This window comes from Parasteatoda tepidariorum, chromosome 8, assembly GCF_043381705.1.
Source record: "Parasteatoda tepidariorum isolate YZ-2023 chromosome 8, CAS_Ptep_4.0, whole genome shotgun sequence".
Taxonomy (NCBI): domain Eukaryota; kingdom Metazoa; phylum Arthropoda; class Arachnida; order Araneae; family Theridiidae; genus Parasteatoda; species Parasteatoda tepidariorum.
Genome location: NC_092211.1, coordinates 44,827,308 through 44,846,578, shown reverse-complemented (window position 1 = coordinate 44,846,578; position 19,271 = coordinate 44,827,308). Strand labels below are relative to the sequence as shown.

At 26.3% G+C, this 19,271-nt stretch overlaps 1 protein-coding gene across 2 annotated transcripts in view; it reads left to right on the top strand.

Moving 5' to 3' along the window:
* Window positions 1-14,678, top strand: part of LOC107437706 (Organic anion transporting polypeptide 30B) — a 36,634-nt gene extending 21,956 nt beyond the window's left edge. For both annotated transcript variants that reach the window (XM_016049794.3, XM_043050358.2), the window contains 8 exons: window positions 829-993; window positions 2,030-2,110; window positions 3,718-3,835; window positions 5,801-5,969; window positions 8,317-8,504; window positions 10,443-10,507; window positions 11,703-11,826; window positions 13,623-14,678. In XM_016049794.3, coding sequence (XP_015905280.1) covers window positions 829-993; window positions 2,030-2,110; window positions 3,718-3,835; window positions 5,801-5,969; window positions 8,317-8,504; window positions 10,443-10,507; window positions 11,703-11,826; window positions 13,623-13,947 — 1,235 coding nt within the window. In that variant the 3' untranslated portion in view covers window positions 13,948-14,678. The remainder of the gene's footprint in view (window positions 1-828; window positions 994-2,029; window positions 2,111-3,717; window positions 3,836-5,800; window positions 5,970-8,316; window positions 8,505-10,442; window positions 10,508-11,702; window positions 11,827-13,622) is intronic.
* The last annotated feature ends 4,593 nt before the right edge of the window (window positions 14,679-19,271 follow it).

Sequence of the window (19,271 nt, the reverse complement as noted above, 5' to 3'; positions counted from 1 at the left end):
TAGTAGTATATTTTTTGAAATATATATTCTCAAAAACTTCTGAAGCTAAAATAATCAATTATTTTTCAATTTGCATTTACTTAAATGTTATCTTTAATCTTTATTTAGTTTATCTGAGCAAATGTTATTTCCATTATTTCTTTTAAAAAAAATTGCTTTTTTATTTTTATTTTAAAAAAAATTTTTATTCCTTTTAGACTACCTATTTCTTCAATTTTGTTTTCTTTAATTTTAATCATTAAAAAATTAGTTCTTTTTGAAAAACATTTTCACCAAGTAATTAGTGTCATATTTAAACTTTAAAATGTTAGTGACAAGAAAAATATGTTCATGTAAATAACAATATGAGAAACTCTCATGCAAATACATGAATTTTTAAATTATTATCTAACACTAGCACATGGATGTTGTGTACATGTCTAATTATTTATTTAAGTAACATATAATTACTCTGTACAGTAAAAAAAATATGTAGAATCGTTTTTATGAAGAAAGCAACAATTTAACAAATGTAATCATACATTTAGACATTTATTCCATTGTCAATAGTAACGAGATTTTTAAATAAGTTAAGTATAAAATATAGTTTTTTGTCTTTTAGCTTTATCTTTTAAAGAATGTCATTTTTTAATTATTTATCTGTAATAAAAATATTATATGTCACGAAAATATATATTCAGAAAATAATATATATTATTGAAATTGATAATCTGAATATTGGTACTCTTAATGTAAAAATACCCTAACATATTTTTAAAAAATATTTTGAGATTTAATTCCTAAACGTGCATATATTGAAGATTAAACAATACTTTTCAATGTGATTAGATATTCCTGCTTCCATGTGGCGTCTCTTGAGTAATCCAATCTATGTGGTTACATGCCTTGGTTCATGCATGGAGCTAAGTATTGTCAATGGTTTTCTTGTCTTCCTTCCTAAGTACCTTGAAACGCAGTTCAGCATTGGCAAATCTCAAGCAAGCATATTCACAGGTAAGCTTTCTTTGAATGGGGAACATTTATTTTTATTTTACATTATTCAGTGATTGAAATATTTTTTAAAGTTTTCTTGTTTTTTAAATTTGTATTGAAATACTTGCCTTATATATGTAATTATTTTAGAATGTTATGTGTTAACATGTAGTATGCTTCATGTAACAGAGTTATTGTTTATGATTGTTGTTATTTTATAATGAATGATAAAATATTCATCATGAAAAAATAATTAATCTCAAAATAATCAGGGATACTTTGATTAATTTAAATTTCTAGTGATAAATCTGTGTATATCTCCATCAGTTGGCAAAAAAAGAAAAAAATAATAACTTCCTGGTTATCAAGAATGCCCTTAGAATTCATTTATAGTATTTAAATATGTTTTCATTACTTTCTTTTTCAGTAAAAATTGAGAAATGTGGCTGGGAAAGTTACCCAGATAAATATAGTGTAACTTTACCATACCTGGGGCATTGTATTTAAAGCTGACAATAAATTCAATTTCTGAAAAATGTTTCCTTCGCTGGTGGTAAAATGAGCAAAAATAATTCTAGCAGTCTGAAATAGATTATTTATTTTTGTGTATTATATTTGTCCCTGGTACTTATTAAATTGTTAGATTTGCTTTATAAAATTTAAATAGATAATTATTAACAGAAATAGGAAATAAATAGAAATAAGAACATTTTTGTTGGTACATAAAAGGACTTTGCTGTTTTAAAAAAAAATCTTCAGTCTTCTTTGACAAAGGAGTTGAAGAAAGGTAGAAGTTGTCAGTTAGCGAAAAGCTTCAATGCATTGACTGTTTTCAAGAAAAGTGTATAGCTTATTTTCAGATTGTAAGCTCTCGAGATACATTTTCACAAAAAAATTTTTAGAAAATCACTGGTCATTTGAGTAACTGCTGTTTGTCTAATTTTTTAGTTAAAATCCAGGCCAAGTGATTCTAATTGATGGTATATAAAACAAATTTAACTTAAAGAAACCTTCCTGCCATTTTATCTCTGTGCACTAAATTAGAATTATTTTTCAGGTGGAATTGCAATACCTGGAGCTTGTGTTGGAATTTTCATGGGTGGATATTTATTGAAACGCTTACAGCTTAAACCCAAAGGTATTTCATATAATTAGTATCTGCATTTACCCAATAACTGTGACACTAATTATTCATATTATGCAACAACTCGCCCCCCCCCCAATACCGAAAGGCATATCATTTAAAATTTACGGAAAACAATGTATATTCTCTTTGTCATATAACATGTAACTTCATATTTATTCATAAATGTTTTTTGTTCTCACACTGAAAATGATTTTTTTTTGAAGCTTTTTTTTTTGCTTGTAATTATTATCCAAAAGTTTTAAAATATTTATTGAATAAAATAAAATATTTAAAACGTAAGTTAACAATTTAACACTTTTTCTAAATTCTTTTACTATCTTTTAAATTTATGAAATAAAAAGTATAAAACTACAATTGTTTCAGTTGTAGAATAGTTTCACACGCTTTATTAATGTTTTATTAATTTATTAAAATTGTTTAAGTTTTTTAAGTTACTGATGATAACTTAATTATATTTTCAACTTTACTTCTATTCTTTAAGTGTGAAATATATTTCAGTATCGTTAAAAGTTTGACGTTTGAAAATACTTTTAACAAATCCATTTTCAATATCATTGTCAAAAAATGTGAACATTACTTTAAAAGTGCTAGAAAAATGTTACTTAATTAAAATGCAAATACTGCTATTTATTATCATTTTTAAATTTCAAACTAGTAAATCAACTTCCAAAAGTTGTGTCATAGTACTTAATTTCAAAATTTGTATAGTTTAAGCAAATAAATTAAAGCTTTTTTATTTATCACTATTCTTGGTAGACTTCTCACTTTCAAACTGATACAGGACTTATAAAAACCTATTTATTTTATAGCTAAGGTTTAAAAATATTATGTTTTCATCGTTGATTTATTTTTTTGCTTGTCTGTTGAAAAAAAAAAAAGCGTTACTTTTTAGTTATTTATTCTATTTGGCTTAATTTAATAACTATGGATTAATTTTAATTAGATATAGATTGTTTATTCATTTGTTAGTTACTTTTTAGGATAGTTTGATAATTGTTACAAAAAAAATTTTTTTTAATTAATATTGCTGAATTACGTTTTGCAATTTTATTGATGTTTTTTTATTGATCTATCCTATAATTAATTTTTTAAGCGATGCTAGTATATTGGATTTTAATTGCTCATTGCATTTTTGTTTTCAAAAATGTTTTTACATGGATTAAATGCAATTTAATTTCAATTATGCACAGATTATTTATATATTTTATTATTATTTTTGTAACAACATCATACTTGAGAAAGAAAAAACAATTTTTTTAAATATTGCCCAGTATTTTCCCTTAGTCTAATTTTCCCTTTCAATCTCATTTGTAGTTTTGACAATTTATTATTTCTAATGAGATTTGACATTATTTAAATCACCTGATTTTTTTTAAAATAAAAATCATTGATTTATGCTTTCTTAGAGTTGCTGTTTTATTTATAACTTTAATTTACATTTTTATTCAATATAAATTTTGAATTTTAAAAAAAATCCTGTAATTTTATGCAAATCTGCATCGAAAAGTCAAGGAATAAGTTTCTTCTTTTTGAATAAGAACCCTGTGTAAAATTATTTAGTTTTTTTTATGTTGATAAATTATCTTTCTTATTTTTAGGTGCGATTCAGTTTGTCCTCTTCTTTAATATTGTGTGTATGGGTCTTTACACACTTCTATATTTTCTTGGTTGTGACAACATAAGAATGGCCGGAGCAACACTTCCCTACTTCAATAAGTAAATATTGTTCTTCTTTTTATTTATTTTTCTAGATACTGGTAGTTTGTTATTAATGACTAGCCGTTTTTGGCGATCAGATTGGTTACCTTTCAAAATTGTCTTGTGCAATGTATAAACTTTAATGGTAAACAAGCTGAATGCACTGCATAACTGTATTTAAATATTCTTATTCTTTAAACCCTCCTCCATTCCTATAAATAATCCCAAACAATATTTTAGGCAAATTTGTCACTGTCTGGGTATTGACGGCGGCTTTGCCTGCATGAAAGTACTTTGATTTCAATTTTAGCTATTTTCTAGAAATGTTGCCAATATTCTCAAAATTCCATTGAATTTTAGTGTTCAGCCGTAAATGAATAATTTAACAATAACTTGTTAAAAGAAATTTTTTGTTATTTGTTGCTTTATAACGCAGGCACTCTGAAACTCTTGCTAACTGGAATATTTTGTCTGCTTGTCAGTTGAATTAGCGATTTCATATAGCGTGTTTACCTTAGAATTCAATCATTAAATTCTTCAAGGTTTTATTTTATTTTTATTACTTTAAATTTTATGCAAGCTTCAGGGTGCATAATTCCTTAATCCAGCTATTTAGGAAGTTCAAGTCTGTTCTAGGTCTGTTTTTATTTTAAAGTTTTTAATAAATAGTTTATTTTGGCAATTTAGTTTCATTATTCAATGGCTCATGTTAGTTTTCCCCCACATTTAGTAATAATTTAAAATCTGTCTAGCACTCATTAAATCACACACATCACCCTTAGTATAAGTTTGAGATATTTCAACATAGTAGACAAATGAAGTTAAGTTTGAGATATTTCAACATAGTAGACAAATGAAGTATTAAAATTATCTAAAAGCTTCTAAGTATTCAAATTGTGATAAGATAGAAAACTCATCCCAATGCTCCACTACATGCTGTACTAACTCCTCACACAGCTCTGGTGCCATAACTTGAGTATCGTATAGTAGATAGGCTATTTGCTCAAAAACAGGGTTGATTGTGCTCCGAAAAAATCCGGATTTTTCGCTAACTGCTATCCGAAAGTTTCCGGAAATCCAAAGTCCAGAAGTTTCAAGAAATCATCTATAACATTTATATATAAAAATTCTTTTATATTTTTTTTAAAAATATTGGAACTAGAATTTATACTTGGCATCTCTTTCATTTGTAAATATTTTTTCTGGTGGAATAATAAATGTAATTAGAGACAAAAGTAAACTTACACATAATTATTCATTTAAATTATGCTGCATATAATTCATTTAGAATATCATGTTTTGAAAATTTCAATGATTTAAATTTATAAAGATATTAATTTTTTGAATGAGTTTACTCAAGAAATTTTCAGGATTTTTTAGTTGGACCCATAATCACCCCTGCAAAAAGCAAACTAGCATCAATAATTGGTAGGACGGTATGCGGCACCGTAGCACCATTTATATTTGAGTCTCTACAGCCATTTTAGAAAGGATCAAAATAAATCTAAATTACTTCGTACTGAGTTTTTATTTCTATAAAAATACAACAATATTCTGACTAAATACTTAACGTTTAACTAATTGTTCAACACTGCTTAAATTATTGAAGACAACCTAGCAGAATAATAACTATGGGAACAGGAATAATAATTATGATGTTGCTACCAAAAAACAGTGAAATACCCAAGTTTATGGGGCCTCATTAGAGAAATGTATATATGTAACTTATATTGTACAGTTGTTAATTTAAAAGTAATTTTATTGATATTTGTACGGAATCATTGATGTAATGCTGGGGAATTTTACCATTGTATAGTGTTTTATTTATATTATGTCCTTTCTATATAAAAGACAAAATAAGTCTTCCAGACGAATTGTCAGTCAATATTGTAATTATATATGTGTCTATTTTTAATGTCGTTATTTATATATTTATGTGAATTTTGCATTAAATTTTGTAATTGTTTTTTATTTTTATCTTAGTACTTTGAATTCTGAATTTGAGCCTTTTCAAGTGAACTTAACTGCAGACTGCAATATGGGATGTCGCTGCAGTCAAAATGAAATTGAACCTGTTTGTGGAAGTAATGGCATAACTTACTTCTCTCCATGTCATGCAGGCTGTAGAGCTGAAATTGATTACAAATATAATGTAAGTATGACGCTATTAATTTAGTTCCATTTAGTTTTTATTAAATGTGTATGTTTCACACTCTTTTATGTTATAGGAAACATTTATTCTAGATTCGCATTTCACTTACCGTTGTTGATAACTAGTAACACATAGTGGTGTAGTTCTGTTGAACCTGAGTTATTTTATATTTTATTTTATAACCGTCGTCCCAATTTCATGGGTTTACGACTACTAACGTTCAACTCCGTAGCCTTGTAATTTTGAACCAATCCAGAAGACAAGGAAACTCCTGGATCAGTACCCCCAGAGGTATTGATTTGTTGTAGGAACATGGAGGACTTTAAGACTCGACAGATTTAACGTGCATCTGTCACCATTTACTACACGGGGAGTCTTCGGCCGGCGAGGATCGAACCCACGACCTCTTGGATATGGGCCCAGCGCCCTACCGACCAGGCTATCCTGGCCCCCAAACCTGAGTTATTAATTTTAGTAGTGCCAATGAGATAAAATCCATGCCAGTTTACATTGACAGAGCTGCCAGCTTTTTTATTTTTTGATGTTGTTTTTGCCCATTTGTAGTTAGATAAATTAAGTAATTATATTATTTTGAATTTGTTAAAGTAAGTAGCTACTTTTTTTTACCTTGACGCAGAATTTTTACTAAACATATTTGACATACTTTCTTTCATTATTTTGTATTTATTTATTTCAAAATAAATGAAAAATATATTTAGCAGTTAATTAATTTATGATTATGAAATACAGCAGGAAACATTGGTGTCTTTTTCTACGTTGAAGGTAAATACTTCTACACACAGCTCGCTTCCGGACAATTCTTCGAATTTTCAGTTTTTTAGATCTACGAGAAGCAGAAATTCATCATTGAAATTTCTTTAATTTTCAGAATGAATTATTGATTAATTTTTAAATATGAAAAGAAAACATTTTTTGAAGCTACTTTTCTTGGATTTTATATTTTAGTACAAACTTATTTCTAATAATCTAACAAAAAATTTTTAGTAACTATTACACTGTTTTGTTAAGTTAAAAAATACCTAAATATACTTTTGCTTGTAATTAGAGTGTCAGAAAAAAGTATATAAAAGGGACACTAGTAACCCATCTGCGTCAAAGGGTTATAAATTTCGTTACAAGATTATCCAGTATTTATTTATTTATGCATGTTACTTTTTATATATCATGGTGGACAAATTCATGTTAAATCAAATTCACTCGTATTAAATCCTGAAAGCATAAATCTTGCTACCACTGAAAAAAATCTTATGCCAAAGAGTAAAAATTGCTTGATAATTCATAAAAATTAAAATATGTTTAAATCAGAGGTTGAAATTTTAATTATTCTCAACTTAAATAAGATATTATTTAGTGAATTATGTCTCAGAAACCATTTAATATGAAAAATGCAGTTTACTATTTAGTATTTCTTTACGAAACCTTGTTCCAGAGATCATTGGTATGGATTGAGGAGAGAATTGTTTAAAATGTTTTTAATAGTATTCATTTAGCATTCACAAATAAACTGATTATTGATATTTATTTTGCAGTATTTATGGAAGCATTTAAAATGCGACTTCATTGCTTAATTAATATAACAGTTGTTATTAAAGAATTTTAACAGATTTTTTTTCTGACAATAAACATTAAATCTAGAATAAACATTTTTTTAAAGATTTTGCATAGTCAGATTTTGCATAGTTTGTTGTCAGATTTTTAACAAATATCTTAGTTTTTTTAATAATTTTAACTTTTATGTATCCAAAACTATTAATTGAATAATTTATAGCTTTAAATGTTTCGAAAACGAGTTAGTGTTCAAATCTTCTTTTAACAGCAGAAAAAAAACTTAAAATACTTTTTTATGATACGTTATTTTGTGAGCAATTGTTATCTTTAGAAGTGTTTTTTTTAGATCTGTTAGGAAATTCATTGGCCTTTTAAGATTCAATCACTCTTTTCTATTATAGACTTATATTAGAGTATTTATTTGGTGATGTGCAAATTTATTATTTATGTTGTATATTTTCCATTTTGTTTTTAATTTTGATTTTTAAAATTTTTCAATATAGTAGTTTTGCTGAAAGCGCTTTCAAAAAATTATTTTACAATCTCAAAGTTGCTCCTAAGTTTTTCAACAGCGTAAGCCTTTCTTGAAAGATCAATCTGTAGGTGGTGACAAATAAAATGGAGACTTTCAAATATTTACCATTCCTTAAAATACTGGCAAAACATGGTTAATTAAAATAAAAGCTAATTGTTTTATCAAATTTTTTTTGTATTTATAATGCAAAGTTATATTTAATGAAATATATTTTAGTTTGTTAATAATTATTTCTCTTTCTAGAGCTATTCCAATTGTGCCTGTATATTAGCCAACACTTCTCGAGCTCATGAAGTTCTGGCATTTCCTTTAGCAACGAGTGGCCCTTGTCCGAATGTCTGTCATGTTATTATTCCATTTATGATTTTACTGTTTGTCATGACTCTTGTTGTTTCTATTACCCACATGCCACTGTTGATGATTACTTTGAGGTAACTTTAACATTTGATCATCATAACTATTTTTTAAGTTAAACAAGCATTAAAATATTTTTTTTAAAAATAAATAAAAATTGAGTACTCTGAAATTTTACTGTAATTTTTCTTATATATCTATTATATATTTTTAAATGTTAATTATTATTTAATTGCAAATTTTTTTTATCAACTTCTAGTTCTTTCTAGTTATATTTTTAAGCTTTTAGTAAAATTATTTTGAATGATTTATGACTGGCTTAATTTTTTTTCTCTAATTATTCGAGTTTTGTTGTGCTAAGCACTTATTAGTCTTTTGTAATGACCAAGATGTCTATGTATATTTTGTTACTTGTGTTTTTTTTTTTTTTAAACTTTTCTCCCACAAAAGTCAAGTTTAATGTTCTTTCTCTGCATATATATGTTTTCATCTTTTTTTTTTCTTAAAAAATAATAGATTACATTTGATTTTTTATTTTGTATCAAATTTATTGTTTAATTATAGTATAGTAACTATATAGATACAGTTATCTGGTTTAGAAAATGACTATGAATAATTTTAGCATAAATAATGTATACCACATTCAAAATAAATAATGGATGCACAATCAAATATAAATAATATATTTCTGTTTATAATTAGTAGAGAAAAGAAAGTGTGGGAAATGAGTAGTTATCGACCGTGTCTACCTTTATCTATGAAAAGGTACCCCAACATAGAATGGTGTTAATATGTCTTATATACTAGAGAATTGAAATTATATTTTTGTAGTGGTAGATACACTACAGTACTTCCCACCAGAATTTTATCTGTGATAGATTTCGTAGATACCACTAATTGATTCATTGTTTTTTTGTGAGAAGTCAGGAGAGCTGTATTAAGATCACCATACTTTTTGAGTGCTGATCGTGAGAGCTGTATTAAGTTCACAGTCGTGGTCGCTCTTGTGTAGCCTTTAGCAGTCGAGTGTATGCGTTTTACATTGTGTGATCGAGACTGAGAAGCAACAGCCTGAGGAGGGCAATGTCGCAGTCACAAGTTGACAGTCAACTATTCAATGTAGACCATCCATTAAAGTAGGCGTGTTCAAATCGTAGTGGGAGTTTCTGTCAAGGTAGGCGTGTTCTCATCACGTCAAAATGTCACCAATGTGAGGAGAGAGTAGTTATCGACCATGTCAACCTTCATCTATGAAAAGATACCCCAACATAGAATCGAGTTAACATATCTTATATCCTAGAGAATTGGAATTATATTCTTTTAGTGGTAGGTATATACACTACAAAAGGATAATTATTTTTTTCAGAATACTATGAAATTATAATATTTTTACTTCCGCTTTCAAATTTTTGATTTTACCTTGCTTCCATGTGCAATGCTTACTTTTGAATAATTAAACAAGTTAAAGAGGACAAGCTTCACAAGTAGTTTTTGATGAGGCATGAAATTAAATATTTTGATGACCCACGGTAGATTGATTGTAGGACATGGATTTCCAGTAGATCACTGAAGTCAAGCATCATTGTTTGTGGTCAGTGAGCGGTTTGATCAGCTTGTAGAGGGACTGAGGGTGTGTGGTATCAGTTCTCACTAAATTGTTTTGCAGTAAAGTGCTTGACTACTCGTGCAGATTGTAGAGCTACCAAAGTGGGGGAGCGATGCCCTCTGCAGCCAATCAAAATTATGATAGCATGTCTTCGGATCATCCTAGGAGATGTTTCCTAGACGGCCACCAATATCCAACTCTGGTGTAACTTAAGTATCACAACTATATATTTTAACAATTTATGATTGCTTACTGAGTTTCAGACATTTGAAAATGTGTATTACTCGAGGAGTTTTACATTGTAATCTTAAACAGAGTCTAAAGATTCTTTTTTTTTTTTTTTTAAATGTGGTTGAGCTTCTTACATTTTATCATCATTTACTTAAAAATGTATAAATCTGATTTCCAGGTCAGTTGATGAAGAAGAAAGAGCATTTGCTTTGGGAATGCAGTTTGTTATATTCCGCCTTTTTGGTAATTATGTTTTTTTTTCTTCACTCTATTAATAATATGAATAAAAATGTTATTAGGTTAAAATTAAGTGTATAAAATATGTGTGCACATACATACATATACATATATAATATGGTAGAAGATCTTTGTAATGCATACCTCAAAGCTCGAGGCTTTGCATTATGTAGAATTTTGTGTTATAGAACAGTTTAATATTAATACTGTTGAATAATTTTTAAATACTAATACTTTAAAATACATTAATATGCACTAGATTTTGTTCTCAAAAATCATAAGAAATAGGTTTAGAATAAAATAGTTAAAAACATTAAAAATTTAAATCAACAAATTTATCAATTTTAGTTTGTGTTTTAAAATTATTGCAGTATATGGAGAATTGTGTTATATAGAACTTCTACGGTATTAAGCTACATAAACAGCCAATACTTTTAAAAAAATAAATAAAATATCAACTAACTCTTATGTTCCATTAAAATTATTTAATTTTAAAAAAATGCAAAATAAGAGTAAGTTGAAGTAAAATTAATATGTAATAATTAAAAAAATTTCAGTGAAAGTAAAAGCTTTTGTAACAAGTGAAATTTATTAAATGAATGCAATGTTATCTATTTGCATGCATGAACTTATATATTATTGTAAACATTTTAAGAAATTATTCATAACTTAGTAACTGTCAGACATCATTTACAAAAAATGCATATTTAATTTTTTAAACTAATTTGTTTAAAATTAATTTGTATAAATTATAATTCATTTTCTAATTAATCTTATTTCTTAATATATATGTTGTATTTTCTAAATAAAATTTTGAAATTATGCTTAAAATTTTAGGTATAATTATTTTTATTGGTAATAAAAGAGTAAGAAATGTATAAATAATATTAACAACATAAATAACAGGATATTTATTACATTACTAAACTAACCTATCTCCCTTTATAAATTAACCACTAAAGCAATGCACCTCAAGATGTCAACTTTCAGAGGTTTCTCTCTTTGAATATTAATTAAATATCATTATGTACTTCATGTTTTTACTAATTTGTTTGATAATTTGATTTATTAAAATTACCGTTCGAGTTTATTTAAAAAGTTTTTTTTTAAAAATATGATTGATATGCAGCTTTTTTTTATTTGTGCGAGAATTTCAATTTGAGAGCTTTGCATTTGTTATAACAGATTTCCTTATTTTCAGGTTACATACCATCTCCTATTATGTTTGGGAATGTGATTGACTCAACTTGTATATTATGGAAAGCTCATTGTGGTCGGCCTGGTGGTTTTTGTCTGATGTATAATATTGAACATTTTCGAATTAAGTATGTATACTTCAAATTTTACAATTTACAAAAGTATCGTTTTTTTTTTAACTTCCAAGCATAATGTGGGATCAGTGGTCAAAAGTATATAGAAGCTACTGTAGTCACAATTTTTCCATATTTTTTGGTATAGTCAGACCCTTACATTGATAGTTCAGTGAATGTAATGTGTAGTAATTACTGGCAACTTTTTTTAAGGTTGGTTTAGTAACAAAACAAAGTTCAAAAACAATTTTAATCTGATTGGTACAAGTTTTTCAGGTCTGTCACTGGACGGGAGGAGACTGTCCTTGTGGCCGAGCGTTAATTAGAATTTTAGATTGTTTGATGCTTTAAAGCAGCTAGTTTCCCCCCCTTAATTAAGCCATTAAAAATAATAGCTAATTTATCCTTTTCGCCATATCTTCAAATAGCTAATTTATCATTTTTTTGCTCATGAAATACTAAAAGAATATACATCTTGTTTCAATAAAATGGAACACATTTTGCTCTGTGATTTCCGATGTACTTTATTTCTTATACAAAATAAAAGAGCATCGAACTTTTTACAAAATCGCGAATATTTTATATTTTTCTAGTATTTTTAAATTAAGTATTTGCTGTCAAGAATGGCATAAAGAATTGAAGATTAGAAGAACAAATTGGAGATTAATAGAAAAAATTGTTAAAAAATGGTTTAGAATAATAAACTGGCTGTTAAATATTTTGTTATAATTCCTCATATTTAAATCGACCAGTTTTTTTTTAGTTTTTTTTTTTATTCAAAACTATTTTGAACATGGATGTAAATTGAGTTCTCAAGCAGTGTTTTCATCTCAGAAAAAAAATGGGTGAGATTTCAAAAATTTAAAAAAAAAAAAAAAAAAAAAAAAAAAAAAAAAAAAAAACGCAAAGAGACTTAAAAAAAAAATAATAATTTCTTTAATTATGATGCATTTTTAACATCTTCTAATTTTTAAAGCATTGAATATTTTTGCTGCATCATCATATGGAAAATGTTCTACATCTACTTTTTCATCAGCTATTCTCATTAGGTTGCTCAAATGCGTATTTGTTTCGTTTTGATCGCTTCTACCCACATTTGTTTCATTTTCATTTGTCCGTTTCGGAGTAGAAGATATTGGCTTTACAAGGTATTTGTCCATCTTGCATTAACGAGCAAAAACTTTTAACGTCTTACATGAAGAAACCTTACCTACGGTAAACACGTGGTTGCAGAGAAATGCGTTCTGAAAGAGGTTCCGTGGTTCGGAAGGATGGTGTTCTGTTGTTCTTCAAGGTTTTGAACAATACTGGTAAATAGGGAAGCTAGATAATGGGGCAGATGTTGAAAATAATAAAAGATTCAGGAAGAAAAGTGAAACGGATTTTATTCTAAATGGCGCAAAAGAGAAATTTTTTTCAAAATGCGAGAAATTCGTGAATTTTGAAATTTTTTTATAGAATGCGAGAATTTCTCGCGGTAATAATTTTTTAATGTGAGAATATAAAAAAATATGCGAGATTCTCGCGTTCTCGCGCTGTAGTGAAAACACTGTCAAGCAAAGTTTAGTTTTCAGTTTTAAAATACGGAATCTATTCGTAACCTGTTTCATTAATTTAAATTGTTTATTTTATTTACATGCGTCTAAAAAAATTGTCCTCTTCAAATTTTCAAACATTCCAAACTCTGATCAAGATTTTCAACATAAAAAATCTCATATTAGGAATTGTAAATAATAGAAATTGGTAAATGTGCATAATGCATTTATGTTTGAAATTTAAGTGTTTTTATGCCTATATTTGTAATGTTTCAGGTATATTGGTGTTTGTTCTGGCCTAAAAGTGGCATCTGGACTCTTATTCTTTCTCGACTGGATGCTTATATCATGGAAGCACAAGAAAGACATCGAGCAACCACCAACGCTCACAGTTGGTGAAATAGTGTCTTCCATTATATCCTTAGATCGATTATCAATGCTTGGCTGGGGTGACGCCAACATTGACTCGAATAAGGATCCTCCTGAAGACTCTATGCCTTTGGAAATGGAAGAGGACTCTATTGTTAACCCTCTTCCGCCTCGACCAATTAGGAAGCATAAGAGGGGAAGCTCAGCGAGTGAGATGCTTAGTCCTCGTTGAGTTCTTGTTAAATTGCCAAGAAAGGGATATGGTAATGCTTACACAACCTTACTACTGATGACAGTAGGCACTCAACTATAGCTGGCAAAATTGCTTGCAAACAATAAATAATACTGTATTATTTATATATAGATTTGGATAATACTGTAAACTGTATTTTCTTTAGGGCAGAGGAGCTTATTTGAAATGGGGAAAGAGGATTTGTTGTTAACCTATTAAAATTTTAAGTAACTGTTTAATTTGTTATTATTAAACAGATATTAATAACAAACTAAATAGTTATAATAACATTTTATAGTTTTTATTATAAAACAATTATAATAGAAACTATTCAAATTTTAAATTATTTAATTTGTTATTCTTGTTGTTAATTATTCGTTGTGATGTGTTTAAAATGTTACTAGGAAAGAGGTACTGATGACTTAATTAAGTTGAAGTTTTAAAAAAATTCAATTCGCTTTTTTTAATTAATGTTTCAAACTAAACAATTCAAGTTACTCAAATATTTACTTGAAAAAATTTTTTCAAATAATTAATCCATAAACTTAAGAATTTCCTATGTACTATCATCTATTTAAAATTATTTATTTCGAAAATTTTATTAAAAAAACTCTTTCTGGGTAGATTTTAATACTTAATTTGTAGAAATGTAATATTGCTTAGAAAAAATAATTAAAGGTTTAAAATAAAACTAATCTAGAAAATTAAAATTCTTAAATAATCTGCAAATGAGAAAACATATTCAGGTGTCATCATTTGTGAAATATGCGCGAGTTGAAAGTAAAAGTTATTAATATTTTAAATTGTGCTTTTTATAGTGAAGATATGATAAAAAAAATGGTATTAATTGTTATTGCTACACTCTTTGGTTGTTAAATATATTAATCAAACTTTAGTGTTAATTATACATCTGATTTTTTTTTCTCCAAAATTTGCATTAGTTTGTGCTAATACTTCAAAATAAATTACATGTTATTTAATTATTTCTATGTATCATTATTGGAAAAGGCATTAACTAAGCTTAAAGGCTTGTTATTTCGTAATTATTTCTTTTATTAATTGAAGCAAAGTAGTGTTGATTTTAGGAAAATGCTCTTAAATTTTCATTTAAATCTGCATCAAGTAATAAAATTTAAAATTTGCAATCCTTGAAGATCTTAAAAAGTTAGGATAACATAAACACAACTACCGAGACTGGCAAAAGTCTGTAGTCAATTCAATGAATGTTTAATTATCTAATATCAAATGGTATATAGATTTCATAATATCTATATATTCAAAATTTTTAAATCATATATATTTAGTATTTTTAAATCATGGTCACTTGTTTTTCTTGAGCTACTTATTTATTTATTTTTGCCACTATTAATTACATTGTGGTGATATGTTTTATGGTCTACTTACTTTCGCTTTGATTTTTTCCCTCGATAATTGCCAGTTGCCTTCCAAAGGGTAATATTAAAACTTTGGTGGATTCTACAAATGTTTTGCATTTTCATATCCCTTTAGACTGAAATAATTTATCAGTGATGATATGTACAATACTGCTGAGTACAGATCTCTAAATATTGCAGTACTTCGTTCTTGTAGAATGTGTTTGTGCCTGATGAAAATGTTTATTTATTTTCTACGTGATACTCCATCCACTTTAAGTTGTTTTTAGACACATATTAATTTTCTCTGGGGTGACTTGTATCTCATTGAAGAAAATATGCTCTCAACATATGATACAAATATTTTGCCTGTATTATGTAAATATATATATTTGTATAGTATTATTGTGTAGATATATTTAACTTGTAAAAAAAAAAATAGGGCAGTAAAATCTTGTAGAGTAAAACTTAAGTAATATATTGTTATTAACCATTCAAATATTTGCCCTGAAAGGCTCTTGAGAAATTAGAAAATAATCTAGATACAAAATTTTGAAAATCTTAATTTTTCACTAAAGTAAAATATTTATTTTTTAAACATTTTTTTCCTTATTAAATCTAATTGTGTTTTGTTTTAATATCAATGAATTCATTTAGTTTTTCTTATTGGTAAATGTATTTCTGCAATAATCAATTTTTATAACTTGATTGAATATTATGACTAGCTGTTAGAAATTAAAAAAATCAATTCCATTAGTAACTCAAATTATTTATAGTTTACCTGTTTTGTTTTGGTTATAGTTTACCAAACACATTTTTGCAATTTAAATCTCTTTTTTTTTAAATATTAAACATTTACATAAAATCTTTTTTAAAAAATCATTGAAATAAATTGATTTTCCCTACTCTGGGACCAAATTGTTTATTATTGCTATCTTTTTTTTCCTCATTGATTTCTCTAATTTTTTATTGTATAACAAAAACAAAATTAATATTATAAGTTGCAATTTTTTATTTATATTTAAATTCTATCAAAGTTTCTTCTGCATTAAATTTATCTAGAAAAACATTGTGAGATACATCTCACCTAAAATATTTTGTATAATATTGTAGATCTTGTGTATAGAAGTTTAAAAAAGACAACACTAATGTTAATAGGAATAAATACTTTTTTTTTTATAAATATATTTAATGCTAGTTGGATTATATCTAACAGTCAGCTTATTATTTTTCTTTTAGATGATGTATTTTTTCTTCTTCCTGTGGCTAAATAATTTTACTAGAAAAGCTTATTAGTACAATTAAATAACTAACATATGCTGATTGCCTTATATGAGCTTTAACAGATATGAATGTCTCATATTGGTTTTTTTCGTCAAGTTTATTGATTGAAAAGTTTTCTTTATTGTATAAATAACGTTTTATACACTTATTTGTACTCAATTCATTAATAGCTTTTAATTTATTACTAAACTCTTTGAAATTATGAATATTTAAATTTTTACTGCTGCTTAAAATTCTCTTTCAAATTATAATCGCAAAAAGTGTGAATGTATTTAACCTTAAGTAAAATGACAATCAATGTATTACATATACTGCCTAGGCAGTTCAATTCTAGCTATTATTTCTCAGAAAAGTATAAAACTGTTGTATTTTAAAATATTTATTAAAATGGCAGGTGCAGAAAAACGTTTTTCTTGTATTAGATATGATTTTTTTTTTCTTATGAAAATGACATGATTTGATGCATTTATAAATTTTTTTGAGATATATTTAATGGCATTTATTAGAGCATTCGAAATGAAGTTGACTCTAGCATTCGAAGACTCTAGCCTTCTGATTCCATCTTAAACTTTACGCATTTTAATTTTTCAAAAATTATTAACGTTTGTTTAACCAAAACGGAAAAACTAGTTTGTGTCTATAAAAAGTTATCACTTGGTAAATAGTTTTTTTTTTCAGTTATCATACAAATTCCTAAGTTGCTTTTTAAATATTTTTAAGTTAGATTATAACAGTTCATTCACAGAGTTAAGCTCTACTATCCAGTGCCAAAGAACTTGCCGCTATGACTTCAAACAATATAGCAATAAAATGTTCGGGGTCTAAGGGATGTTGTCCAAGTGGTCAAACAGAATCATTATAAATGTTTAAAATTTCTTTTTATTTAAAAAAAAATGAAAATGAATTTTAGTTGCTCAGAAGCCAATATATTAAAAAAAATAGAAAAAGAGAAAATAAATTAAATAAGTAATTTGTATTTCCTAAAATTTATAATTGTTCTAAACTCAATGTTTTTTTTTCCTGGATGAATCTGATAATATTACCAAATCTATCCCATAAGCCTTGGATTATGTTAAAAAGAATAGTAGGAGGGTATATCCTCAATAAATAGAAATTTCTTAATATTTCTAACAAGTAAAGAAAATTTTTAGTAATCATCATTAATTTAATAAATTTATACGAGTTAAAAACAAAGTGAGAAATAAAAATTCATCATATTTCTGTAGAACTTTTTTTGACTGAAACTTAAGTGATAACTATTTATTGTCTTAAATTTATTTTAATATATAAAAGCAACAGAAAGTATCCTTTTTCATTGATAACCAAATAATATACCCGCATAACTAATAATTTGAAATTAAAAGTGTTTAAGCATATTAACTATTACAGTAACTATTTAGAAAAATTAAAGTAATATTTGGTTCATAAAATAAGAACATATTTTCTGAATGCTCTAATACTTACTTGAATTAATAATGCATATTTACATTTTACAGCATTGCATTATTGTAATCTCAGTATGTGATATACGATCGATTACTAGTTTAAATTTAAACCATAGTCTGTTTCTATTTCTTTTGGGTGATATTTTTAGTATTGTCACAGTTTTTAGATTGCAGGTGCCTTTTATATTGTGTTTTGGTGTTTGCTATGTTTTTAATATTTGTGTCCCTCATCTTCAGTATTTTAAGTTTTAATTTCATTTATTTGCTTTTTTTATCACAAGTGATGGCAACCGTTATTTTAATTGTATTTATTGCTTTGTATAGTTTATTAATATACTAATTTTTTTAGTATTACTTGCTTTTCCAAGTTTCTGAGCTTTGGAGTCTACTGTTATGAATAATTGGTTAAATTATTTATTTATTTTTTTCTTTTAATTTAAAGCATTTTACTTCAATAAATGATTGAATTATAACATTAAAAGTGTATTTAAATTTCTAAAAATTGTAGAGTTAGTATAGTTTTTAGAACACCGAAAAAAGTTGTGTTGGGAAATAGTTTGTGGAATGAGAAATAGTACTAAAATTCAAGTGGTATTTGTCATTTTGCCATGAATACCACCTGTTTTTAAGGAATAATTCTCAAATACAAAAGAAAAGCCAGCTCATATTTTTCAAATATGGTATAAACCTTATTTTATATGTGACTTATCTTGTAAAACATAGCAACATTGTTTGCTTGTGTTTTATGAATGTTTGTGTTAAACAAATTAGTGCAATTTTAGAATAATTTATTTATATATAAGTTTTGAATGCAGAAATTTTGAGAAAATTTCTGTTGTATGAAATTAGTATTTTTAATTATCAATTATGTGGTGTTTGTTTACCTTTAATGCTGGACTCAAACTGAAATCTCATTTTTCTGAATTTCTAGTATATATTAACGTATTTTTTTAATATTTTTATTTACAGATTTATCTTTATTTTAATTATATTCGTCTTATAATTTTTCTCTTGTCACTCTAATATAGTATTATTCTCTCTTTACTTTCTGAATGTTCCATAAAAAATTTTATTAAACAATTTTGATAAAAGACGGTTCTGTTGTATTATAAATCATTTCGTTAAAATGAATGTTTGCATTTCTATATAAATTTTACTAATAATCAAAACTTAAATTTACTTAAAAATTCTGAAAATTTCTTCAAAAACTTAATTTTAAAAA